The sequence below is a fragment of the Pleurodeles waltl genome, chromosome 1_1, assembly GCF_031143425.1.
Source record: "Pleurodeles waltl isolate 20211129_DDA chromosome 1_1, aPleWal1.hap1.20221129, whole genome shotgun sequence".
NCBI classification, from domain to species: Eukaryota; Metazoa; Chordata; class Amphibia; order Caudata; family Salamandridae; genus Pleurodeles; species Pleurodeles waltl.
In genome coordinates, this window is record NC_090436.1 from 615081636 (window position 1) to 615108628 (window position 26993).

The window sequence follows — 26993 nt, forward strand, 5'->3', positions numbered from 1 at the left end:
TTGTATTCATTACTAATGTTTTCAAATGACAGCTGTTTGAAGAGCCACCACATTGTTTCTTTATGTTCAAAAAACAATTTTCCGTTCAAGAACGCTGTTAACTTCAAACTTACATTTGACTTTTAAAACTTTAAACAAAAAGACCCAGCACCAGATGTATCAAACTCTTTTGCATTTACAAACTATGCGAATCACAAAACACAAAATTTGACCATTTGAGAATGCAAAATGGCCTTTCACAATGTATGAAAGGCATCAAAGTCCCATTTCAGGGAATTGCAATCTTTAGCGATTTCCTAAAATTGTGACTCTGATTAGGGAATCACAATTGTAACTTGCGATTCCCCAAATAGGAAATGCAAATGGGGAATTCCTATTTGCGATTCCCTATGCACATGTATCAAGCATTTCCTAAATGCGAACTGGGCATTGAGGAAATGCAATGCCCACCAACTCCAAGTTAGTGGTAACCATGTGCAATTTCTAAAAATGCATTCGAAATGCATTTTGAAAGTGCCATGTAGCGCTCACATGCCCTTAGGGCATATGTGCACTTCACATGTGCATAATTAAATTTTGGGGTGCCTCACAGGGGCCCTAGACCCCTTTGGTTTTGTATTTCCTAATTTGTAATTCCCTAATGAGGAATCCAAAATTAGGAAATGCAAAAACATTCGCAACTATGGGCCTGAAGGCCCTTCGAAACGAATGGAGTTGCATTTCTTAATAGTGATTCCAATTTCTTAAAATTCAGTATTTAAGAAATGCAGAACAGTACTTTGATACATCTGACCCCCAATCTCTTACAGAAACTTAATTGACTTTTGTGATTTCACTTCCAGCCTGATAGACTGTTTTCTGTTGGATTCAGCGGCTGTCTCTATCACCATGTCCCCTACTGGAGATTTCTTAGCCTCCTCCCACGTTGATGATCTTGGGATTTATCTTTGGTAAGCGAAATGCTTTAAGATTTTACATACATCTAATTTCAAATTTGACTGCACGTGTTTGTGTGTGCATGCCTGTTTGTGTCTCATAGAGAGGTTTTCTAGGAAGTTGGCTCTGTATGCACTATTTCAAAGTAAGGAATAGTATGCACAGAGTCCAAGGGTTCCCCTTAGAGGTAAGATAGTGGCAAAAAATATAATACTAATGCTCTATTTTTGTGGTAGTGTGGTCGAGCAGTAGGCTTATCAAAGGAGTAGTGTTAAGCATTTGTTATACATACACCCAGGCAATAAATGAGGAACACACACTCCGAGACAAATCCAGCCAATAGGTTTTGTTATAGAAAAATATATTTTCTTATTTTATTTTAAGAACCACAGGTTCAAATTCTACATGTAATATCTCATTTGAAAAGTATTGCAGGTAAGTACTTTAGGAACTTTGAATAATTACAGTAGCATATATACTTTTCACATAAAACACAAATAGCTGTTTTAAAAGTGCACACAGGTCAATTCTGACAGTTCCTGGGGGAGGTAAAGTATTGTTAGGTTTTGCAGGTAAGTAAACCACCTACGGGGTTAAGATTGGGTTCCAAGGTAGCCCACCGTTGGGGGTCCAGAGCAACCCCAAAGTTACCACACCCGTAGCTCAGGGCCGGTCAGGTGCAGAGTTCAAAGTGGTGCCCAAAACGCATAGGCTTCAATGGAGAGAAGGGGGTGCCCCGGTTCCAGTCTGCCAGCAGGTAAGTACCCGCGTCTTCGGAGGGCAGACCAGGGGGGTTTTGTAGGGCACCGGGGGGGACACAAGTCCACACAGAAAGTACACCCTCAGCGGCACTGGGGCGGCCGGGTGCAGTGTGCAAACAGGCGTCGGGTTTCCAATGTAAATCAATGGGAGACCAAGGGGTCTCTTCAGCGATGCAGGCAGGCAATGGGGGGGCTGCTCAGGGTAGCCACCACCTGGGCAAGGGAGAGGGCCTCCTGGGGGTCACTCCTGCACTGGAGTTCCGATCCTTCAGGTGCTGGGGGCTGCGGGTGCAGGGTCTTTTCCAGCCGTCGGGATTTTAGAGTCAGGCAGTCGCGGTCAGGGGGAGCCTCGGGATTCCCTCTGCAGGCGTCGCTGTGGGGACTCAGGGGGGGCAACTTTGGTTACTCACAGTCTCGGAGTCGCCGGAGGGTCCTCCCTGAGGGGTTGGTTCTCCACCAGTCGAGTCGGGGTCGCCGGGTGCAGTGTTGCAAGTCTCACGCTTCTTGCGGGGATTGCAGGGGTCTTTAAATCTGCTCCTCTGAAACAAAGTTGCAGTCTTTTTGGAACAGGGCCGCTGTCCTCGGGAGTTTCTTCTTCCTCTTGAAGCAGGGCAGTCCTCTGAGGATTCAGAGGTCGCTGGTCCTGGAGAAAGCGTCGCTGGAGCAGGTTTCTTTAGAAGTCAGGAGACAGGCCGGTAGGACTGGGGCCAAAGCAGTTGGTGTCTTCTTTCTTCTTCTGCAGGGGTTTTCAGCTCAGCAGTCTTCTTCGGTAAGTTGCAGGAATCTAAATTCTTAGGTTCAGGGGAGCCCTTAAATACTAAATTTAAGGGCGTGTTTAGGTCTGAGGGGTTAGTAGCCAATGGCTACTAGCCCTGAGGGTGGGTACACCCTCTTTGTGCCTCCTCCCAAGGGGAGGGTGTCACATTCCTATCCCTATTGGGGGAATCCTCCATCTGCAAGATGGAGGATTTCTAAAAGTTAGTCACTTCAGCTCAGGACACCTTAGGGGCTGTCCTGACTGGCCAGTGGTGACTCCTTGTTATTCTCATTATTTCCTCCGGCCTTGCCGCCAAAAGTGGGGCCGTGGCCGGAGGGGGCGGGCAACTCCACTAGCTGGAGTGCCCTGCGGTGCTGGAACAAAGGGGGTGAGCCTTTGAGGCTCACCGCCAGGTGTGACAGCTCCTGCCTGGGGGAGGTGTTAGCATCTCCACCCAGTGCAGGCTTTGTTACTGGCCTCAGAGTGACAAAGGCACTCTCCCCATGGGGCCAGCAACATGTCTCGAGTGTGGCAGGCTGCTAGAACCAGTCAGCCTACACAGGTAGTTGGTTAAGGTTTCAGGGGGCACCTCTAAGGTGCCCTCTGGGGTGTAGTTTACAATAAAATGTACACTGGCATCAGTGTGCATTTATTGTGCTGAGAACTTTGATACCAAACTCCCCAGTTTTCAGTGTAGCCATTATGGTGCTGTGGAGTTCGTGTTTGACAGACTCCCAGACCATATACTCTTATGGCTACCCTGCACTTACAATGTCTAAGGTTTTGCTTAGACACTGTAGGGGCACAGTGCTCATGCACTGGTGCCCTCACCTATGGTATAGTGCACCCTCCCTTAGGGCTGTAAGGCCTGCTAGAGGGGTGACTTATCTATACTGCATAGGCAGTGTGAGGTTGGCATGGCACCCTGAGGGGAGTGCCATGTCAACTTACTCGTTTTGTTCTCACCAGCACACACAAGGTGGCAAGCAGTGTGTCTGTGCTGAGTGAGGGGTCCCCAGGGTGGCATAAGCTATGCTGCAGCCCTTAGAGACCTTCCCTGGCATCAGGGCCCTTGGTACCAGGGGTACCAGTTACAAGGGACTTACCTGGATGCCAGGGTGTGCCAATTGTGTAAAACAAAAGTACAGGTTAGGGAAAGAACACTGGTGCTGGGGCCTGGTTAGCAGGCCTCAGCACACTTTCAATTCAAAATATAGCATCAGCAAAGGCAAAAAGTCAGGGGGTAACCATGCCAAGGAGGCATTTCCTTACACAACCCCCCCCCCCCCCAAACGAAAGAGGATGAGACTAACCTTTCCCAAGAGAGTCTTCATTTTCTAAGTGGAAGAACCTGGAAAGGCCATCTGCATTGGCATGGGCAGTCCCAGGTCTGTGTTCCACTATAAAGTCCATTCCCTGTAGGGAGATGGACCACCTCAACAGTTTTGGATTTTCACCTTTCATTTGCATCAGCCATCTGAGAGGCCTGTGGTCAGTTTGAACTACAAAGTGAGTACCAAAGAGGTATGGTCTCAGCTTCTTCAGGGACCAAACCACAGCAAAGGCCTCCCCCTCAATGGCACTCCAACGCTGCTCCCTGGGGAGTAACCTCCTGCTAATGAAAGCAACAGGTTGGTCAAGGCCATCATCATTTGTTTGGGACAAAACTGCCCCTATCCCATGTTCAGAGGCATCTGTCTACACAATGAACTGCTTGGAGTAATCTGGAGCTTTTAGAACTGGTGCTGTGCACATTGCTTGTTTCAGGGTGTCAAAGGCCTGTTGGCATTCTACAGTCCAGTTTACCTTCTTTGGCATTTTCTTGGAGGTGAGTTCTGTGAGGGCTGTCACAATGGATCCATATCCCTTCACAAACCTCCTATAGTACCCAGTCAAGCCAAGGAATGCCCTGACTTGAGTCTGGGTTTTTGGATCTGCCCAGTCCAGAATAGTCTGGAGTGGCTGAACTTGGCCTCCACCTACAAGGTGTCCCAAGTAAACCACAGTTCCCTGCCCTATCTGGACTTTTTAGGATGCCTTGATAGAGAGGCCTGCTGATTGCAGAGCCTTCAAAACCTTCTTCAGGTGGACCAGGTGATCCTGCCAGTTGGAGCTAAAGACAGCAATATCGTCAAGATAAGCTGCACTAAAGGACTCCAAGCCAGCAAGGACTTGATTCACCAACCTCTGGAAGGTGGCAGGGGCATTCTTTAAACTAAAGGGTATAACAGTGAACTGATAATGCCCATCAGGTGTGGAGAATGCTGTCTTTTCTTTTGCTCCAGGTGCCATTTTCATTTGCCAGTACCCTGCTGTTAAGTCAAAGGTACTTAAGAATTTGGCAGCACCTAATTTGTCTATCAGCTCATCAGCTCTAGGAATGGGATGGGCATCTGTCTTGGTGACAGAGTTAAGTCCTCTGTAGTCCACACAAAACCTCATCTCTCTCTTTCCATCTTGGGTGTGAGGTTTGGGGACTAAGACCACTGGGCTAGCCCAGGGGCTGTCAGAGTACTCAATTACTCCCAATTCCAGCATCTTGTGGACTTCCACCTTGATGCTTTCCTTAACTTGATCAGACTGTCTGAATATTTTGTTTTTGACAGGCATGCTGTCTCCTGTGTCCACATCATGGGTACACAGGTGTGTCTGACCAGGGGTTAGGGAAAAGAGCTCAGCAGACTGTTGCAGGACCCTCCTACAATCAGATTGCTGTTGGCCAGAGAGGGTGTCTGAGTAGATGTAAGGAAATGCCTCCTTGGCATGGTTGCCCCCTGACTTTTTGCCTTTGCTGATGCTATGTTTACAATTGAAAGTGTGCTGAGGCCTGCTAACCAGGCCCCAGCACCAGTGTTCTTTCCCTAACCTGTACTTTTGTATCCACAATTGGCAGACCCTGGCATCCAGATAAGTCCCTTGTAACTGGTACTTCTAGTACCAAGGGCCCTGATGCCAAGGAAGGTCTCTAAGGGCTGCAGCATGTCTTATGCCACCCTGGAGACCTCTCACTCAGCACAGACACACTGCTTGCCAGCTTGTGTATGCTAGTGAGGACAAAACGAGTAAGTCGACATGGCACTCCCCTCAGGGTGCCATGCCAGCCTCTCACTGCCTATGCAGTATAGGTAAGACACCCCTCTAGCAGGCCTTACAGCCCTAAGGCAGGGTGCACTATACCATAGGTGAGGGTACCAGTGCATGAGCATGGTACCCCTACAGTGTCTAAACAAAACCTTAGACATTGTAAGTGCAGGGTAGCCATAAGAGTATATGGTCTGGGAGTCTGTCAAACACGAACTCCACAGCACCATAATGGCTACACTGAAAACTGGGAAGTTTGGTATCAAACTTCTCAGCACAATAAATGCACACTGATGCCAGTGTACATTTTATTGTAAAATACACCACAGAGGGCACCTTAGAGGTGCCCCCTGAAACTTAACCGACTATCTGTGTAGGCTGACTAGTTCCAGCAGCCTGCCACACTAGAGACATGTTGCTGGCCCCATGGGGAGAGTGCCTTTGTCACTCTGAGGCCAGTAACAAAGCCTGCACTGGGTGGAGATGCTAACACCTCCCCCAGGCAGGAGCTGTAACACCTGGCGGTGAGCCTCAAAGGCTCACCCCTTTGTCACAGCACCGCAGGACACTCCAGCCAGTGGAGTTGCCCGCCCCCTCCGGCCCGGCCCCCACTTTTGGCGGCAAGGCCGGAGAAAATAATGAGAATAACAAGGAGGAGTCACTGGCCAGTCAGGACAGCCCCTAAGGTGTCCTGAGCTGAGGTGACTCTAACTTTTAGAAATCCTCCATCTTGCAGATGGAGGATTCCCCCAATAGGGTTAGGATTGTGACCCCCTCCCCTTGGGAGGAGACACAAAGAGGGTGTACCCACCCTCAGGGCTAGTAGCCATTGGCTACTAACCCCCCAGACCTAAACACGCCCTTAAATTTAGTATTTAAGGGCTACCCTGAACCCTAGAAAATTAGATTCCTGCAACTACAAGAAGAAGGACTGCCTAGCTGAAAACCCCTGCAGCGGAAGACCAGAAGACGACAACTGCCTTGGCTCCAGAAACTCACCGGCCTGTCTCCTGCCTTCCAAAGATCCTGCTCCAGCGACGCCTTCCAAAGGGACCAGCGACCTCGACATCCTCTGAGGACTGCCCCTGCTTCGAAAAGACAAGAAACTCCCGAGGACAGCGGACCTGCTCCAAGAAAAGCTGCAACTTTGTTTCCAGCAGCTTTAAAGAACCCTGCAAGCTCCCCGCAAGAAGCGTGAGACTGGCAACACTGCACCCGGCGACCCCGACTCGGCTGGTGGAGATCCGACACCTCAGGAGGGACCCCAGGACTACTCTGATACTGTGAGTACCAAAACCTGTCCCCCCTGAGCCCCCACAGCGCCGCCTGCAGAGGGAATCCCGAGGCTTCCCCTGACCGCGACTCTTTGAACCTAAAGTCCCGACGCCTGGGAGAGACCCTGCACCCGCAGCCCCCAGGACCTGAAGGACCGGACTTTCACTGGAGAAGTGACCCCCAGGAGTCCCTCTCCCTTGCCCAAGTGGAGGTTTCCCCGAGGAACCCCCCCCTTGCCTGCCTGCAGCGCTGAAGAGATCCCGAGATCTCTCATAGACTAACATTGCGAACCCGACGCTTGTTTCTACACTGCACCCGGCCGCCCCCGCGCCGCTGTGGGTGAAATTTCTGTGTGGACTTGTGTCCCCCCCGGTGCCCTACAAAACCCCCCTGGTCTGCCCTCCGAAGACGCGGGTACTTACCTGCAAGCAGACCGGAACCGGGGCACCCCCTTCTCTCCATTCTAGCCTATGTGTTTTGGGCACCACTTTGAACTCTGCACCTGACCGGCCCTGAGCTGCTGGTGTGGTGACTTTGGGGTTGCTCTGAACCCCCAACGGTGGGCTACCTTGGACCAAGAACTGAACCCTGTAAGTGTCTTACTTACCTGGTAAAACTAACAAATACTTACCTCCCCTAGGAACTGTGAAAATTGCACTAAGTGTCCACTTTTAAAACAGCTATTTGTGAATAACTTGAAAAGTATACATGCAATTTTGATGATTTGAAGTTCCTAAAGCACTTACCTGCAATACCTTTCGAATGAGCTATTACATGTAGAATTTGAACCTGTGGTTCTTAAAATAAACTAAGAAAAGATATTTTTCTATATAAAAACCTATTGGCTGGATTTGTCTCTGAGTGTGTGTACCTCATTTATTGTCTATGTGTATGTACAACAAATGCTTAACACTACTCCTTGGATAAGCCTACTGCTCGACCACACTACCACAAAATAGAGCATTAGTATTATCTCTTTTTACCACTATTTTACCTCTAAGGGGAACCCTTGGACTCTGTGCATGCTATTCCTTACTTTGAAATAGCACATACAGAGCCAACTTCCTACATTGGTGGATCAGCGGTGGGGTACAAGACTTTGCATTTGCTGGACTACTCAGCCAATACCTGATCACACGACAAATTCCAAAATTGTCATTAGAAATTGATTTTTGCAATTTGAAAAGTTTTCTAAATTCTTAAAAGACCTGCTAGGGCCTTGTGTTAGATCCTGTTTAGCATTTCTTTTAGAGTTTAAAAGTTTGTAAAAGTTTGAATTAGATTCTAGAACCAGTTGTAGATTCTTAAAAAGTATTCCAACTTTTAGAAGCATAATGTCTAGCACAGATGTGAATGTGGTGGAACTCGACACCACACCTTACCTCCATCTACAGATGAGAGAGCTAAGGTCACTCTGTAAACTAAAGAAAATAGCAATGGGCCCCAAACCTACCAAAGTACAGCTCCAGGAGCTTTTGGCAGAGTTTGAAAAGGCCAACCCCTCTGAGGATGGCAACTCAGAGGATGAAGATAGTGACTTGGAGGGAAATTCCCCCCCTCCAGTCCTACTTAGGGAGAGCAGGGCTTCTCAAGCCCTGACTCCACAAATAATAGTCAGAGATGCTGGTTCCCTCACAGGAGGGACCAACAACTCTGAAATCACTGAGGATAACTCCAGTGAAGAGGACATCCAGTTAGCCAGGATGGCCAAAAGATTGGCTTTGGAAAGACAGATCCTAGCCATAGAGAGGGAAAGACAAGAGATGGGCCTAGGACCCATCAATGGTGGCAGCAACATAAATAGGGTCAGAGATTCTCCTGACATGTTGAAAATCCCCAAAGGGATTGTAACTAAATATGAAGATGGTGATGACATCACCAAATGGTTCACAGCTTTTGAGAGGGCTTGTGTAACCAGAAAAGTGAACAGATCTCACTGGGGTGCTCTCCTTTGGGAAATGTTCACAGGAAAGTGTAGGGATAGACTCCTCACACTCTCTGGACAAGATGCAGAATCTTATGACCTCATGAAGGGTACCCTGATTGAGGGCTTTGGATTCTCCACTGAGGAGTACAGGATTAGGTTCAGGGGGGCTCAAAAATCCTCGAGCCAGACCTGGGTTGACTTTGTTGACTACTCAGTGAAAACACTAGATGGTTGGATTCAAGGCAGTGGTGTAAGTAATTATGATGGGCTGTACAATTTATTTGTGAAAGAACACCTGTTAAGTAATTGTTTCAATGATAAACTGCATCAGCATCTGGTAGACCTAGGACCAATTTCTCCCCAAGAATTGGGAAAGAAGGCGGACCATTGGGTCAAGACAAGGGTGTCCAAGACTTCAACAGGGGGTGACCAAAAGAAAGGGGTCACAAAGACTCCCCAGCAGAAGGGTGATGAGACAACCAAAACTAAAAATAGTAAAGAGTCTTCTACAGGCCCCCAAAAACCTGCACAGGAGGGTGGGCCCAGAGCCTCTTCACAAAACAATGGGTACAAGGGTAAAAACTTTGATCCCAAAAAGGCCTGGTGTCATAGCTGTAAACAGCATGGACACCAAACTGGAGACAAGGCCTGTCCCAAGAAAGGTTCCACTCCAAACTCCCATCCAGGTAACACTGGTATGGCTAGTCTCCAAGTGGGATCAACAGTGTGCCCAGAGCAAATCAGGGTCCACACTGAAGCTACTCTAGTTTCTGAGGGTGGGGTGGATTTAGCCACACTAGCTGTCTGGCCGCCTAACATGCAAAAATACAGACAGCAACTCTTAATTAATGGGACTAGAATAGAGGGCCTGAGGGATACAGGTGCCAGTGTCACCATGGTGACAGAGAAACTGGTTTCCCCTGGCCAATACCTGACTGGAAAAACTTACACAGTCACCAACGCTGACAATCAGAGAAAAGTACATCCCATGGCAATGGTTACTTTAGAATGGGGAGGGGTCAATGGCCTGAAACAGGTGGTGGTCTCCTCAAATATCCCAGTGGACTGTCTGCTTGGAAATGACCTGGAGTCCTCAGCATGGGCTGAGGTAGAGCTAAAAACCCATGCAGCAATGCTGGGTATCCCTGAACTGGTGTGTGTGAAAACAAGAGCACAGTGCAAGGCACAGGGTGAAAAAGTAGAGCTGGAGTCTGGAAAAATGGCCCAGCCTACCAAGAGAACAGGAAAGTCAGTTGGGAAACCAACTGCAACACAGCAAAAGAAAGGGAACCTCTCTTCTCAGGAAGAAGTTCTGCCCTCTGAGGGAACTGAGCCTTTGGAGCTTGAACCTTATCAGGTTGAGCTCTTAGGCCCAGGGGGACCCTCAAGGGAAGAGCTGTGTAAGGGACAAGAAACCTGTCCCTCTCTTGAAGGCCTTAGGCAGCAAGCTGCTGAAGAGTCCAAAGGCAAGAAAAATGGAACACATAGGGTCTATTGGGAAGATGGGCTCCTGTACACTGAGGCCAGAGACCCCAAACCTGGTGCCACTAGGAGAGTGGTAGTGCCTCAGCTGTTCAGAGAGTTCATCCTAACATTGGCCCATGACATTCCCCTTGCTGGACATTTGGGACAAACCAAGACGTGGGAGAGGTTAGTCAACCACTTCTACTGGCCCAATATGTCCAACATGGTTAAGGAGTTTTGCCTCTCCTGCCCCACCTGTCAAGCCAGTGGTAAGACAGGTGGGCATCCAAAGGCCCCCCTCATTCCACTTCCAGTGGTGGGGGTGCCCTTTGAAAGAGTGGGTGTGGACATAGTTGGTCCACTAGAACCTCCCACAGCCTCAGGAAATATGTATATCCTGGTAGTAGTGGATCATGCTACCAGGTATCCTGAAGCTATTCCCCTTAGGTCGACTACTGCCCCTGCAGTAGCCAAGGCCCTCATTGGTATCTTTACCAGAGTGGGTTTCCCTAAGGAGGTGGTGTCTGACAGAGGTACCAACTTCATGTCAGCATACCTAAAGCACATGTGGAATGAGTGTGGAGTGACTTATAAATTCACTACACCCTACCATCCACAAACTAATGGCTTAGTTGAGAGATTCAACAAGACATTAAAAGGCATGATCATGGGGCTCCCAGAAAAACTCAAAAGGAGATGGGATGTCCTCCTGCCATGTCTGCTTTTCGCTTACAGGGAGGTACCACAGAAGGGAGTAGGGTTCTCACCCTTTGAACTTCTGTTTGGTCATCCTGTAAGGGGACCACTTGCCCTTGTTAAAGAAGGCTGGGAGAGACCTCTCCATGAGCCTAAACAGGACATAGTGGACTATGTACTTGGCCTTCGCTCTAGAATGGCAGAGTACATGGAAAAGGCAACCAAAAACCTTGAGGCCAGCCAACAGCTCCAGAAGTTTTGGTATGACCAAAAGGCTGCACTGGTTGAGTTCCAACCAGGGCAGAAAGTCTGGGTTCTGGAGCCTGTGGCTCCCAGGGCACTCCAGGACAAATGGAGTGGCCCTTACCCAGTACTAGAGAGGAAGAGTCAGGTCACCTACTTGGTGGACCTGGGCACAAGCAGGAGCCCCAAAAGGGTGATCCATGTAAACCGCCTTAAGCTCTTCCACGACAGGGCTGATGTCAATCTGTTGATGGTAACAGATGAGGATCAGGAGGCAGAGAGTGAACCTCTCCCTGATCTTCTGTCATCAGACCCAAAAGATGGTACAGTAGATGGAGTGATCTACTCAGACACCCTCTCTGGCCAACAGCAAGCTGATTGTAGGAGAGTCCTACAACAGTTTCCTGAACTCTTCTCCTTAACCCCTGGTCAGACACACCTGTGTACCCATGATGTGGACACAGGAGACAGCCTGCCTGTCAAAAACAAAATCTTCAGACAGTCTGACCATGTTAAGGAAAGCATCAAGGTGGAAGTCCACAAGATGCTGGAATTGGGAGTAATTGAGCGCTCTGACAGCCCCTGGGCTAGCCCAGTGGTCTTAGTCCCCAAACCTCACACCAAAGATGGAAAGAAAGAGATGAGGTTTTGTGTGGACTACAGAGGGCTCAATTCTGTCACCAAGACAGATGCCCATCCAATTCCAAGAGCTGATGAGCTCATTGATAAATTAGGTGCTGCCAAATTTCTAAGTACCTTTGACTTGACAGCAGGGTACTGGCAAATAAAAATGGCACCTGGAGCAAAAGAAAAGACAGCATTCTCCACACCTGATGGGCATTATCAGTTCACTGTTATGCCCTTTGGTTTAAAGAATGCCCCTGCCACCTTCCAAAGGTTGGTGAATCAAGTCCTTGCTGGCTTGGAGTCCTTTAGCACAGCTTATCTGGATGATATTGCTGTCTTTAGCTCCACCTGGCAGGATCACCTGGTCCACCTGAGGAAGGTTTTGAAGGCTCTGCAATCTGCAGGCCTCTCTATCAAGGCATCCAAATGCCAGATAGGGCAGGGAACTGTGGTTTACTTGGGACACCTTGTAGGTGGAGGCCAAGTTCAGCCACTCCAACCCAAGATCCAGACTATTCTGGACTGGGTAGCTCCAAAAACCCAGACTCAAGTCAGGGCATTCCTTGGCTTGACTGGGTATTACAGGAGGTTTGTGAAGGGATATGGATCCATTGTGACAGCCCTCACTGAACTCACCTCCAAGAAAATGCCCAAGAAAGTAAACTGGACTGTGGAATGCCAACAGGCCTTTGACACCCTGAAACAGGCAATGTGCTCAGCACCAGTTCTCAAAGCTCCAGATTATTCTAAGCAGTTCATTGTGCAGACTGATGCCTCTGAACATGGGATAGGGGCAGTTTTGTCCCAAACAAATGATGATGGCCTTGACCAGCCTGTTGCTTTCATTAGCAGGAGGTTACTCCCCAGGGAGCAGCGTTGGAGTGCCATTGAGAGGGAGGCCTTTGCTGTGGTTTGGTCCCTGAAGAAGCTGAGACCATACCTCTTTGGGACTCACTTCCTAGTTCAAACTGACCACAGACCTCTCAAATGGCTGATGCAAATGAAAGGTGAAAATCCTAAACTGTTGAGGTGGTCCATCTCCCTACAGGGAATGGACTTTATAGTGGAACACAGACCTGGGACTGCCCATGCCAATGCAGATGGCCTTTCCAGGTTCTTCCACTTAGAAAATGAAGACTCTCTTGGGAAAGGTTAGTCTCATCCTCTTTCGTTTGGGGGGGGGTTGTGTAAGGAAATGCCTCCTTGGCATGGTTGCCCCCTGACTTTTTGCCTTTGCTGATGCTATGTTTACAATTGAAAGTGTGCTGAGGCCTGCTAACCAGGCCCCAGCACCAGTGTTCTTTCCCTAACCTGTACTTTTGTATCCACAATTGGCAGACCCTGGCATCCAGATAAGTCCCTTGTAACTGGTACTTCTAGTACCAAGGGCCCTGATGCCAAGGAAGGTCTCTAAGGGCTGCAGCATGTCTTATGCCACCCTGGAGACCTCTCACTCAGCACAGACACACTGCTTGCCAGCTTGTGTATGCTAGTGAGGACAAAACGAGTAAGTCGACATGGCACTCCCCTCAGGGTGCCATGCCAGCCTCTCACTGCCTATGCAGTATAGGTAAGACACCCCTCTAGCAGGCCTTACAGCCCTAAGGCAGGGTGCACTATACCATAGGTGAGGGTACCAGTGCATGAGCATGGTACCCCTACAGTGTCTAAACAAAACCTTAGACATTGTAAGTGCAGGGTAGCCATAAGAGTATATGGTCTGGGAGTCTGTCAAACACGAACTCCACAGCACCATAATGGCTACACTGAAAACTGGGAAGTTTGGTATCAAACTTCTCAGCACAATAAATGCACACTGATGCCAGTGTACATTTTATTGTAAAATACACCACAGAGGGCACCTTAGAGGTGCCCCCTGAAACTTAACCGACTATCTGTGTAGGCTGACTAGTTCCAGCAGCCTGCCACACTAGAGACATGTTGCTGGCCCCATGGGGAGAGTGCCTTTGTCACTCTGAGGCCAGTAACAAAGCCTGCACTGGGTGGAGATGCTAACACCTCCCCCAGGCAGGAGCTGTAACACCTGGCGGTGAGCCTCAAAGGCTCACCCCTTTGTCACAGCACCGCAGGACACTCCAGCCAGTGGAGTTGCCCGCCCCCTCCGGCCCGGCCCCCACTTTTGGCGGCAAGGCCGGAGAAAATAATGAGAATAACAAGGAGGAGTCACTGGCCAGTCAGGACAGCCCCTAAGGTGTCCTGAGCTGAGGTGACTCTAACTTTTAGAAATCCTCCATCTTGCAGATGGAGGATTCCCCCAATAGGGTTAGGATTGTGACCCCCTCCCCTTGGGAGGAGACACAAAGAGGGTGTACCCACCCTCAGGGCTAGTAGCCATTGGCTACTAACCCCCCAGACCTAAACACGCCCTTAAATTTAGTATTTAAGGGCTACCCTGAACCCTAGAAAATTAGATTCCTGCAACTACAAGAAGAAGGACTGCCTAGCTGAAAACCCCTGCAGCGGAAGACCAGAAGACGACAACTGCCTTGGCTCCAGAAACTCACCGGCCTGTCTCCTGCCTTCCAAAGATCCTGCTCCAGCGACGCCTTCCAAAGGGACCAGCGACCTCGACATCCTCTGAGGACTGCCCCTGCTTCGAAAAGACAAGAAACTCCCGAGGACAGCGGACCTGCTCCAAGAAAAGCTGCAACTTTGTTTCCAGCAGCTTTAAAGAACCCTGCAAGCTCCCCGCAAGAAGCGTGAGACTGGCAACACTGCACCCGGCGACCCCGACTCGGCTGGTGGAGATCCGACACCTCAGGAGGGACCCCAGGACTACTCTGATACTGTGAGTACCAAAACCTGTCCCCCCTGAGCCCCCACAGCGCCGCCTGCAGAGGGAATCCCGAGGCTTCCCCTGACCGCGACTCTTTGAACCTAAAGTCCCGACGCCTGGGAGAGACCCTGCACCCGCAGCCCCCAGGACCTGAAGGACCGGACTTTCACTGGAGAAGTGACCCCCAGGAGTCCCTCTCCCTTGCCCAAGTGGAGGTTTCCCCGAGGAACCCCCCCCTTGCCTGCCTGCAGCGCTGAAGAGATCCCGAGATCTCTCATAGACTAACATTGCGAACCCGACGCTTGTTTCTACACTGCACCCGGCCGCCCCCGCGCCGCTGTGGGTGAAATTTCTGTGTGGACTTGTGTCCCCCCCGGTGCCCTACAAAACCCCCCTGGTCTGCCCTCCGAAGACGCGGGTACTTACCTGCAAGCAGACCGGAACCGGGGCACCCCCTTCTCTCCATTCTAGCCTATGTGTTTTGGGCACCACTTTGAACTCTGCACCTGACCGGCCCTGAGCTGCTGGTGTGGTGACTTTGGGGTTGCTCTGAACCCCCAACGGTGGGCTACCTTGGACCAAGAACTGAACCCTGTAAGTGTCTTACTTACCTGGTAAAACTAACAAATACTTACCTCCCCTAGGAACTGTGAAAATTGCACTAAGTGTCCACTTTTAAAACAGCTATTTGTGAATAACTTGAAAAGTATACATGCAATTTTGATGATTTGAAGTTCCTAAAGTACTTACCTGCAATACCTTTCGAATGAGCTATTACATGTAGAATTTGAACCTGTGGTTCTTAAAATAAACTAAGAAAAGATATTTTTCTATATAAAAACCTATTGGCTGGATTTGTCTCTGAGTGTGTGTACCTCATTTATTGTCTATGTGTATGTACAACAAATGCTTAACACTACTCCTTGGATAAGCCTACTGCTCGACCACACTACCACAAAATAGAGCATTAGTATTATCTCTTTTTACCACTATTTTACCTCTAAGGGGAACCCTTGGACTCTGTGCATGCTATTCCTTACTTTGAAATAGCACATACAGAGCCAACTTCCTACAGTAGATCACTCCATCAACTGAGCCATCTTTAGGGTTTGATGAGAGAAGATCAGGGAGAGGTTTACTCTCAGCTTCCTGATCCTCATCTGTTACCATCAACAGATTCACATCAGGCCTGTCATGGAAGAGCTTAAGGCGGTTCACATGGATCACCCTCTTGGGGCTCCTGCTAGTGCCCAGGTCCACCAGGTAGGTGACCTGACTCTTCTTCTCTAGCACTGGGTAAGGGCCACTCCATCTGTCCTGGAGTGCCCTGGGAGCCACAGGCTCCAAAACCCAGACTTTCTGCCCTGGTTGAAATTCAACCAGTGCAGCCTTTTGGTCATACCAACACTTCTGGAGCGGTTGGCTGGCCTCAAGGTTTTTACTTGCCTTTTCCATGTACTCTGCCATCCTTGAGCGAAGGCCAAGTGCATAGTCCACTATGTCTTGTTTAGGCTCATGAAGAGGTCTCTCCCAGCCTTCTTTAACAAGAGCTAATGGTCCCCTTACAGGGTGGCCAAACAGAAGTTCAAAGGGTGAGAACCCTACTCCCTTCTGAGGCACCTCTCTGTAAGCGAAAAGCAGGCATGGCAAGAGGACATCCCATCTCCTTTTGAGTTTTTCTGGGAGCCCCATGATCATGCCCTTTAATGTCTTGTTGAATCTCTCAACAAGGCCATTAGTTTGTGGATGATGGGGTGTAGTGAACTTATAAGTCACTCCACACTCATTCCACATGTGTTTCAGGTATGCTGACATGAAGTTGGTACCTCTGTCAGCCACCACCTCCTTAGGGAAGCCCACTCTGGTAAAGATACCAATGAGGGCCTTGGCTACTGCAGGGGCAGTAGTCGACCTAAGGGGAATAGCTTCAGGATACCTAGTAGCATGATCCACTACTACTAGTATGTACATATTTCCTGAGGCTGTGGGAGGTTCAAGTTGACCCACTATGTCCACACCCACTCTTTCAAAGGGGACCCCCACCACTGGAAGTGGAATGAGGGGGGCCTTTGGATGTCCACCTGTCTTACCACTGGCTTGACAGGTGGTACAGGAGACACAAAACTCCTTAACTTTCTGGGACATGTTGGGCCAGTAGTAGTGGTTGACTAACCTCTCCCACGTCTTGGTTTGTCCCAAATGCCCAGCAAGGGGAATATCATGGGCTAAGGTCAGAATAAACTCTCTGAAACCCTGAGGCACTACCACTCTCCTAGTGGCACCAGGTTTGGGATCTCTTGCCTCAGTGTACAGGAGCCCATCTTCCCAATAGACCCTATGTGTTCCAGTTTTCTTGCCATTGGACTCTTCAGCAGCTTGCTGCCTAAGGCCTTCAAGAGAGGGACAGATTTCTTGCCCCTTACACAACTGCTCCCTTGAGGGTCCCCCTGGGCCTAGGAGCTCAACCTGATAGGTTCCAACTCCATAGGCTCAGTTCCCTCAGAGGGCAGAACTTCTTCCTGAGAAGAGAGGTTCTCTTTTTGTTGTTGTGTTGCAGCTGGTTTCCCAGCTGACTTTCCTTTCCTCTTGGTAGGCTGGGCCCTTTTTCCAGACTCCAGCTCTACTTTTTCACCCTGTGCCTTGCACTGTGCCCTTGTCTTGACACACACCAGTTCAGGGATACCCAGCATGGCTGCATGGGTTTTCAGTTCTACCTCAGCCCATGCTGAGGACTCCAGGTAATTTCCAAGCAAACAGTCCACTGGGTTATTTGAGGAGACCACCACCTGTTTCAGGCCATTGACCCCTCCCCACTCTAAAGTTACCATAGCCATGGGATGTACTTTAGTCTGATTGTCCGCGTTGGTGACTGGATAAGTTTGTCCAGCCAGGTATTGACCAGGGGAAACCAGTTTCTCTGTCACCATGGTGACACTGGCACCTGTATCCCTCAGGCCTTCTACACTTGTCCCATTAATTAAGAGCTGCTGCCTGTATTTTTGCATGTTAGGAGGCCAGGCAGCCAGTGTGGCTAAATCCACCCCACCCTCAGAGACTAAGGTAGCTTCAGTGTGACACCTGATTTGCTCTGGGCACACTGTTGGTCCCACTTGGAGACTGGCCATTCCAGTTTTAGCTGGAGTGGAGTTAGAAGTGGTACTGTTCTTGGGACAGGCCTTGTCTCCAGTTTGGTGTCCAGGCTGATTACAGCTACGACACCAGGCCTTTTTGGGATAAAAGTTTTTACCCTTGTACCCAAATTTTTTTGTGAAGAGGCTCTGGGCCCACCCTCCTGTGCAGGTTTTTGGGGGCCTGTAGAAGACTCTTTACTATTTTTGTTTTTGGCTGTCTCACCACCCTTCCCCTGGGGAGGTTTTGTGACCCCTTTCTTTTGGTCACCCCCTGTGGAAGTCTTGGACACCCTAGTCTTGACCCAATGGTCCGCCTTCTTTCCCAATTCTTGGGGAGAAATTGGTCCTAGGTCTACCAGATGCTGATGCAGTTTATCATTGAAACAATTACTTAATAGGTGTTCTTTCACAAATAAATTGTACAGCCCATCATAATTACTTACACCACTGCCTTGAATCCAACCATCTAGTGTTTTTACTGAGTAGTCTACAAAGTCAACCCAGGTCTGGCTCGAGGATTTTTGAGCCCCCCTGAATCTAATCCTATACTCCTCAGTGGAGAATCCAAAGCCCTCAATCAGGGTACCCTTCATGAGGTCATAAGATTCTGCATCTTTTCCAGAGAGTGTGAGGAGTCTATCCCTACACTTTCCTGTGAACATTTCCCAAAGGAGAGCACCCCAGTGAGATTTGTTCACTTTTCTGGTTACACAAGCCCTCTCAAAAGCTGTGAACCATTTGGTGATGTCATCACCATCTTCATATTTAGTTACAATCCCTTTAGGGATTTTCAACATGTCAGGAGAATCTCTGACCCTAGTTATGTTGCTGCCACCATTGATGGGTCCTAGGCCCATCTCTTGTCTTTCCCTTTCTATGGCTAGGATCTGTCTTTCCAAAGCCAATCTTTTGGCCATCCTGGCTAACTGGATGTCCTCTTCACTGGAGTTATCCTCCGTGATTTCAGAGATGTTGGTCCCTCCTGTGAGGGAAGCAGCATCTCTGACTATTATGTTTGGAGTCAGGGCTTGAGAGGCCCTGTTCTCCCTAAATAGGACTGGTAGGGGGGAATCTCCCTCCAAGTCACTATCATCATCCTCTGTGTTGCCATCCTCAGAGGGATTGGCCTTTTCAAACTCTGCCAACAGCTCCTGGAGCTGTAGTTTGGAAGGTCTGGGGCCCATTGTTATTTTCTTTATTTTACAGAGTGACCTTAGCTCCCTCATCTTAAGATGGAGGTAAGGTGTGGTGTCGAGTTCCACCACATTCACATCTGTACTAGACATTATGTTTCTAAAAGTTGGAGTACTTTTTAAGAATCTAAAACTAGTTCTAGGTTCTAATTCAAACTTTCTCAAACTTTTAAACTCTAAAAGAAATGCTAAACAGGATCTAACACAAGGCCCTAGCAGGTCTTTTAAGAATTTAGAAAAATAGCTCAAATTGCAAAAATCAATTTCTAATGACAATTTTTGGAATTTGTCGTGTGATCAGGTATTGGCTGAGTAGTCCAGCAAATGCAAAGTCTTGTACCCCACCGCTGATCCACCAATGTAGGAAGTTGGCTCTGTATGCACTATTTCAAAGTAGGGAATAGTATGCACAGAGTCCAAGGGTTCCCCTTAGAGGTAAGATAGTGGCAAAAAGAGATAATACTAATGCTCTATTTTTGTGGTATTGTGGTCGAGCAGTAGGCTTATCAAAGGAGTAGTGTTAAGCATTTGTTGTACATACACCCAGGCAATAAATGAGGAACACACACTCCGAGACAAATCCCGCCAATAGGTTTTGTTATAGAAAAATATATTTTCTTATTTTATTTTAAGAACCACAGGTTCAAATTCTACATGTAATATCTCATTTGAAAGGTATTGCAGGTAAGTACTTTAGGAACTTTTAATAATTACAGTAACATATATACTTTTCACATAAAACACAAATAGCTGTTTTAAAAGTGCAATTTTCACAGTTCCTGGGGGAGGTAAAGTATTGTTAGGTTTTGCAGGTAAGTAAACCACCTACGGGGTTAAGATTGGGGTCCAAGGTAGCCCACCGTTGGGGGTTCAGAGCAACCCCAAAGTTACCACACCCGTAGCTCAGGGCCGGTCAGGTGCAGAGTTCAAAGTGGTGCCCAAAACGCATAGGCTTCAGTGGAGTGAAGGGGGTGCCCCGGTTCCAGTCTGCCAGCAGGTAAGTACCCGTGTCTTCGGAGGGCAGACCAGGGGGGTTTTGTAGGGCACCGGGGGGGACACAAGTCCACACAGAAAGTACACCCTCAGCGGCACTGGGGCGGCCGGGTGCAGTGTGCAAACAGGCGTCGGGTTTCCAATGTAAATCAATGGGAGACCAAGGGGTCTCTTCAGCGATGCAGGCAGGCAAGGGGGGATCAGGAATCTAAAGTTTTAGGTTCAGGGAAGCCCTTAAATACTAAATTTAAGGGCGTGTTTAGGTCTGGGGGGTTAGTAGCCAATGGCTACTAGCCCTGAGGGTGGGTACACCCTCTTTGTGCCTCCTCCCAAGGGGAGGGGGTCACATCCCTAATCCTATTGGGGAATCCTCCATCTGCAAGATGGAGGATTTCTAAAAGTTAGTCACTTCAGCTCAGGACACCTTAGGGGCTGTCCTGAATGGCCAGTGACTCCTCCTTGTTATTCTCATTATCTCCTCCGGTCTTGCCGCCAAAAGTGGGGCCGTGGCCGGAGGGGGCGGGCAACTCCACTAGCTGGAGTGCCCTGCGGTGCTGGAACAAAGGGGGTAAAGCCTTTGAGGCTCACCGCCAGGTGTTACAGCTCCTGCCTGGGGGAGGTGATAGCATCTCCACCCAGTGCAGGCTTTGTTACTGGCCTCAGAGTGACAAAGGCACTCTCCCCATGGGGCCAGCAACATGTCTCGTGTGTGGCAGGCTGCTAGAACCAGTCAGCCTACACAGGTAGTTGGTTAAGGTTTCAGGGGGCACCTCTAAGGTGCCCTCTGTGGTGTAGTTTACAATAAAATGTACACTGGCATCAGTGTGCATTTATTGTGCTGAGAAGTTTGATACCAAACTCCCCAGTTTTCAGTGTAGCCATTATGGAGCTGTGGAGTTCGTTTTTGACAGACTCCCAGACCATATACTCTTATGGCTACCCTGCACTTACAATGTCTAAGGTTTTGCTTAGACACTGTAGGGGCACAGTGCTCATGCACTGGTGCCCTCACCTATGGTATAGTGCACCCTGCCTTAGGGCTGTAAGGCCTGCTAGGGGGGTGACTTATCTATACTGCATAGGCAGTGTGAGGTTGGCATGGCACCCTGAGGGGAGTGCCATGTCAACTTACTCGTTTTGCTCTCCCCAGCACACACAAGCTGGCAAGCAGTGTGTCTGTGCTGAGTGAGGGGTCCCCAGGGTGGCATAAGCTATGCTGCAGCCCTTAGAGACCTTCCCTGGCATCAGGGCCCTTGGTACCAGGGGTACCAGTTACAAGGGACTTACCTGGATGCCAGGGTGTGCCAATTGTGTAAAACAAAAGTACAGGTTAGGGAAAGAACACTGGTGCTGGGGCCTGGTTAGCAGGCCTCAGCACACTTTCAATTCAAAACATAGCATCAGCAAAGGCAAAAAGTCAGGGGGTAACCATGCCAAGGAGGCATTTCCTTACAGGTTTATTATCAACAAGGGCTTGTATTCTTACTTGCAAGATCATATCTGTAGATCTGTTATGACTGGCACAATAACACATATTGTAAGATCTGTTGCCTAAATTATTTCTCTTGTGGCTCTCTGGCAGATTTAGTTCCGCATAAATCCAGACAGCTGGGTCTTTCCGATGTCCTTAGTGGTCAAGCAAAGCTTCTTCTCTCTTGGATTGTACACCCTTTACCATTTATAGTCCAATACAACAGCAAGGCTTCTGCAGTGTCCTAGATGTGCTCCCAGTGTTGATAAAGAAGGGTGCTGAGTCATAAAATGCAATACGAGGTGTTTTGATTAGGCATCTCACCCAACTGACTTTGCAGGATTTCTTCTAAAGTCCAAACAGGCCCAAAGAATATATTGGCTCAGCTGTTGTGATTCAGAGGGGTTCTGGTTGGAAGCCATGATCATTGAAAGGTTGTACCAGTCAGTGCTGAAGAAATTGTGCTGAGCATAATAATGTCTTTATTTTGTCCCACACCTTTGACAAGCAAAGACATGCTGAAAGAGTCTTGCACGTGCTAGATATCCAGAGATTAGTCATGTACTACCTCCAGAAAACTCAACATGTAAGTAAAGGAACGCAGTTCTTTTTTCCATTGTACCAGCAAGCAAATCAACACCAGTATCCAAGATCATTGCACTATGGATATTGCAAGCAGTTCAAACAAGTTGCAAGGAAGTGGGTGGGTGCTAGTAGGAAAACCAAGATGTCACTAAAGTAAAACCAGAGAAAACCTAACCTGGCAAATTGTTCCATGCGAACAGTGAAAGAAGCAACACATAAAATGAGAAGATAAAAAATCTACACATAACAAGAAAAACTAATCTGAAAATGGTGACTCTGCACAGGAACTTCCGGGGTGCACATCTGATGTCACAGGGTGACGGATATACCACCAAATGGTGGTGGCCGACAACACCCACAAAAAAGAAAGAAGAGACACAATTCCACACCCAACCACTAGATGGTAGAATAAAGGCCCAGAATCTGAATCCAGCAAATTGTTTTAGCTTCAAAACTACTCCTGCAGGTAAGTAACAGATAAGTAAACATTTTAATGTTTGGTTTGTGTGTTTGGACTTAGTATGTCACCGAATGAGGGAAACCAGAGGACCAGGATTGAGGGGTCTTTCCTGAACACCAGGATTTCGGTTTGTTGCTGTTAAGCTTTACCGGTGTTGTCTGAGATCCAGATACAGATGCCAGACAGACAATTACACAGCCTACTTATGTTACTTGAAGTGGAGTCGGAAATTTAGCAACAACTGTGTTACCCTCATTTAACCAAACCACAAAGCTAATTCTGTAAATCAGTTCACCCAAGACCTGCACATAGATATTAATTAAGAAAGGGACCCGAAAGTCGGGATACTGTGCATACCTGGGTACCTAAATGGGGCCATGAACACAAACTGTGCTCTGCTTGATAAAAAAAACACTTAAGTCCAGAACTATACCCGTTCGTCCTACTCATTTCAGCTGATCTACTTAAGTGAAGGATCAAGCTTATCAAAAGCAGCTGATAAGTGAAGCAGAAGGCGGCCAGCTGGATGGCATTGCTCACGGATGGTACCTTGGCTCATCTAGAGTAGCAACCAGGACCACCTCAGTTCTCTGTTTAGGTGAAAGTTTGCTTGTGGGCAGGCTTTATGACATTTACCCTGTCCAGTATAGAAGAGAGCCATTTAACAGGATGGCATTCCATAATTTTAGAAACAGCTGGCAAGAAATTATTTTTAGTACTTTTTCAAAGAGTTTATGGAACAAACTAAACACAATTTAGAGAATTAAGTTTGGGAATAATACATCACTGCTTAATAAGGAAACACTTACTGGAATTGTGATACAGAAAGACGAGCTATTCGTGTGACTGTATTTAAATGGGTTTCTCAGAGTTATCCTGGTTAGTGTTTTACAGGATCAAAACAGGGGGGCATATGAGATAAAGGTGAGAACTAAATTAGGGAAAGATGCACGTTTGCTGACATTGATAGGGGTTGTTAATGCATGTTTGCATAAAAATCATACAAATAAGATTAGTAACTTCATATTCCAGAGATGCGTTGGTTACTAAATTAAAGTGGTTACTAAAAGCCTTCATACAGAGCAGTTTCTGAACCTTTGTGCATTTAATGTTTTTATGCAGCACAAACCTAGAGAGCACCAGAGTGCTACATTTGAGCTTGGACTGGAGATAGTTATTTCCAATGCTTGGGGTGAAGAGTTTTAGTTTTCATTGTGTAGTGTTCTCTGAAGAGATGGGTCTTCATTTTCTTTCTGAGTTGTGGAATGGTTTCACAGTTTTGATGTTGCTGGAGATTTCAGTTCAGGGGAGTGCAGTTGCAGCTTTTTGTTTCCAGAATCAGTGTGTCGCAGCTTCTGGCATAGAGCTGCCCTGCTGAGGTAGTTACTTTCCTGGGTAGGTACATAGGAGTGTTCTGCTGGTCTTGTAAGCCATGCAGCCAGTCCTCAAAATGATGCAGATTTGGGGAGGGGGAGGCAGGGCGGTTTAGTCAGGGTTTAGGGTTTATGTGGTCAAACCTTTTTGGCCCTTTGATGAAACATGAAGTAGCCTAAGATACCTTTAATTTGAGCCAGTGTGAAATCAGTGAGGCCACAGCAGCGTATTGCTTCCATCTCGGTATGAGAGGAATAAGATTTGGATTGTTGTACTGAAGTTTGTTTTACTTTCTTCATTTGAGACAGTATGTAGTATGCTGTCTTGGCTTTCTTGCCAAATTGTTCTTTGAAGGAGAAGCTTTGTGTGTTTCCAGTATGTATGTGGATCATTGACTGTGTGGAGGGGTCTAGTAGTGTAAGAAGAATGGTTATTCCCGCCAGATATGAAGATTGCATTGTTGATCACTGAAGGTTGGTGGTCTCTCTCCTGCAGGGCAGTATGAGAAAAAAGATTGAAGAATTTAATACGATTTATATTTAGTACTGCTTATTATTCTCATTCTAGCACGGGAATCTGTGAAACATCCAATTCTAGGTAAGAAAAAGTTACTTACCTGTATTAATAATAAGAGGTTGGTGCAGGATGTGAGGCCTGGGCAAGTAGTAGGTCCACAATTGTCCCCTTACTGGGAATCAAGCACCCCCATTTTTGGACTTGACACTCAGGGTAGTGAAGAAGAGCTTTCCAAGGCCTACTCAAGAGAGGTGGTCTCGGCTAGTAATTGCCATTCGCTGGTACATAAAACTAAAAAAAACACACATACTTCTAAATAATACACATCGTTCAAAATATATACATCAGACAGATGGAAATATCTTTGGAGAAATTCTGAAATCATATTAGACCCCTAATGGTTAATGATCCCCCTCCACAAAAATCACAATACTCCCCCTTCCCCAGCCTATACCAGATATAACATCACAATGGAGTCCTATTGGGTTTGTCAAGAGGTCACCATGTGTTCGATGGCATGTGTAGCTGCAGATACACATGCTGTGCACAGTCCGCCATCTGGTGTTGGGCTTGGAGTGTTACAAGTTGTTTTTTTTCAAAGAAGTCTTTTCGAGTCACGAGACCGAGGGACTCCTCCCATTTCGAGTCCATTGCGCATGGGCGTCGACTCCATCTTAGATTGTTTTTTTTTCCGCCATCGGGTTCGGACGTGTTCCTTTTCGATCCGTGTTTCAGGTCGGAAAGTTAGTTAGAATCTCGGAAAAAAACATCGGTATTGTTTGCGTTCGGTATCGGGTTAGTTAGAACAAATCGACACCGAATTCTGAGGAGCTCCGGTGGCCCTTTGGGTTTTTTTCGATCCCCCGTCGGGGCCTGGTCGGCCCGGCCACGTGCGACTTCAAGGCTCATGGAACGGACCCCATTCCGCTTCTACCCAAAATGCCATCACAAGTATCCGTATACGGATCACCATCTGGTCTGTAACTTGTGCTTGTCCCCCGAGCACAAGGAGGATACTTGTGAAGCCTGTCGAGCGTTTCGGTCGAGGAAGACGCTGAGAGACCGAAGAGCCAGGAGACTGCAAATGGCGTCCACGCCGACAGGTCAAGAACGCTTCGAGGAGGAAGAAGAAGCTTTCTCCATCCGCGAGTTGGATTCTGAAGAACTCGACGCCGAAGAAACACACCAAACCGTGAGTAAGACGTCGAAAATCAAGACTCACGAGAAGTCTACAAAAGCCCAGGGGACGCCACCGCCAACAGGCCATGGCTTAACCCGAAAACTAGGTGACCCATCCAAGGCATCGAAAAAGGGCATGCTAGTGTCGAAGTCATCCGACTCCGGTCGAGATACCGCCACACAGCAACCTCGGAGCCGAGACAGCGGCTCCGAGAAACTTCGGCACAGAGACAGCGGCACCGAAGAATTTCGGCACCGAGATACCACGCCGAAAACAAAGAAGGTTTCTTTGGAGCCTAAAAAGACTTCCGAAAAGGTTTCGGTTCCGAAACAGCCAGCCTCGGAGCCGAAAACTAGTTCCTATACAGAGGAACAAGGATTAACCTCCCAATTACACAGATTTGGAGAGGAGCTTCAAGCTGTAGAGCCTGACTACACGCAAAGAAGGCTTCATATTCATGAGGACACAGGGAAGATAACCACTCTTCCCCCAATCAAAATAAAAAGGAAACTTGCCTTTCAACAAAAGGACAAGCAACCACAAGCAAAGGTGGCAAGGAAAACAACCCCACCACCGTCTCCACCACCATCAATACATGCATCACCAGCAACAACTCCACCACTGATGCACTCACCAGCTCATACCACAATGAGTCAGGATGATCCCGATGCATGGGACCTCTACGATGCTCCAGTGTCTGACAATAGCCCAGACTCTTATCCTACAAAACCGTCACCACCTGAGGACAGTACATCCTATACACAGGTGGTCGCAAGGGCAGCCGAGTTTCACAATGTCTCCTTACATTCGGAACCAATTGAGGATGACTTTCTCTTTAACACCCTATCCTCCACCCATAGCCAGTATCAATGCCTTCCCATGCTCCCAGGAATGCTAAGACATTCAAAACAAATTTTTCAAGATCCAGTTAAAGGCAGAGCCATAACTCCAAGGGTGGAGAAAAAATATAAGCCACCGTCCACAGATCCAATATATATCACAACACAACTAACACCGGACTCAGTAGTTGTGGGGGCAGCTCGTAAGAGAGCCAACTCTCATACCTCAGGCGACGCACCACCTCCAGACAAGGAGAGCCGCAAATTTGATGCTTCAGGAAAAAGGGTTGCAGCACAAGCAGCAAATCAGTGGCGTATTGCCAATTCACAAGCACTTTTGGCAAGATACGACAAGGCTCACTGGGATGAAATGCAACATTTCATCGAACACTTACCCAAGGAGTTCCAAAAAAGAGCGCAACAGGTGGTGGAAGAGGGACAAAGTATCTCAAATAATCAGATACGGTCTTCCATAGATGCAGCAGATACAGCTGCAAGGACAATAAACACTGCAGTCACAATACGAAAGCACGCATGGCTGCGCACTTCTGGGTTCAAACCAGAAATCCAGCAGGCTGTGCTCAATATGCCGTTTAATGAACAGCAATTGTTTGGGCCGGAGGTAGACACTGCCATCGAAAAACTCAAAAAGGACACCGATACAGCCAAAGTCATGGGCGCACTCTA

At 48.0% G+C, this 26993-nt stretch overlaps 1 protein-coding gene across 1 annotated transcript in view; it reads left to right on the forward strand.

Moving 5' to 3' along the window:
- WDR36 (WD repeat domain 36) overlaps positions 1–26993 on the forward strand; it is a 543291-nt gene that overhangs the window by 362459 nt on the left and 153839 nt on the right. The window contains exon 17 of the mRNA XM_069226458.1: positions 843–950. Within this exon, the coding sequence (XP_069082559.1) occupies positions 843–950 (108 nt within the window). The remainder of the gene's footprint in view (positions 1–842; positions 951–26993) is intronic.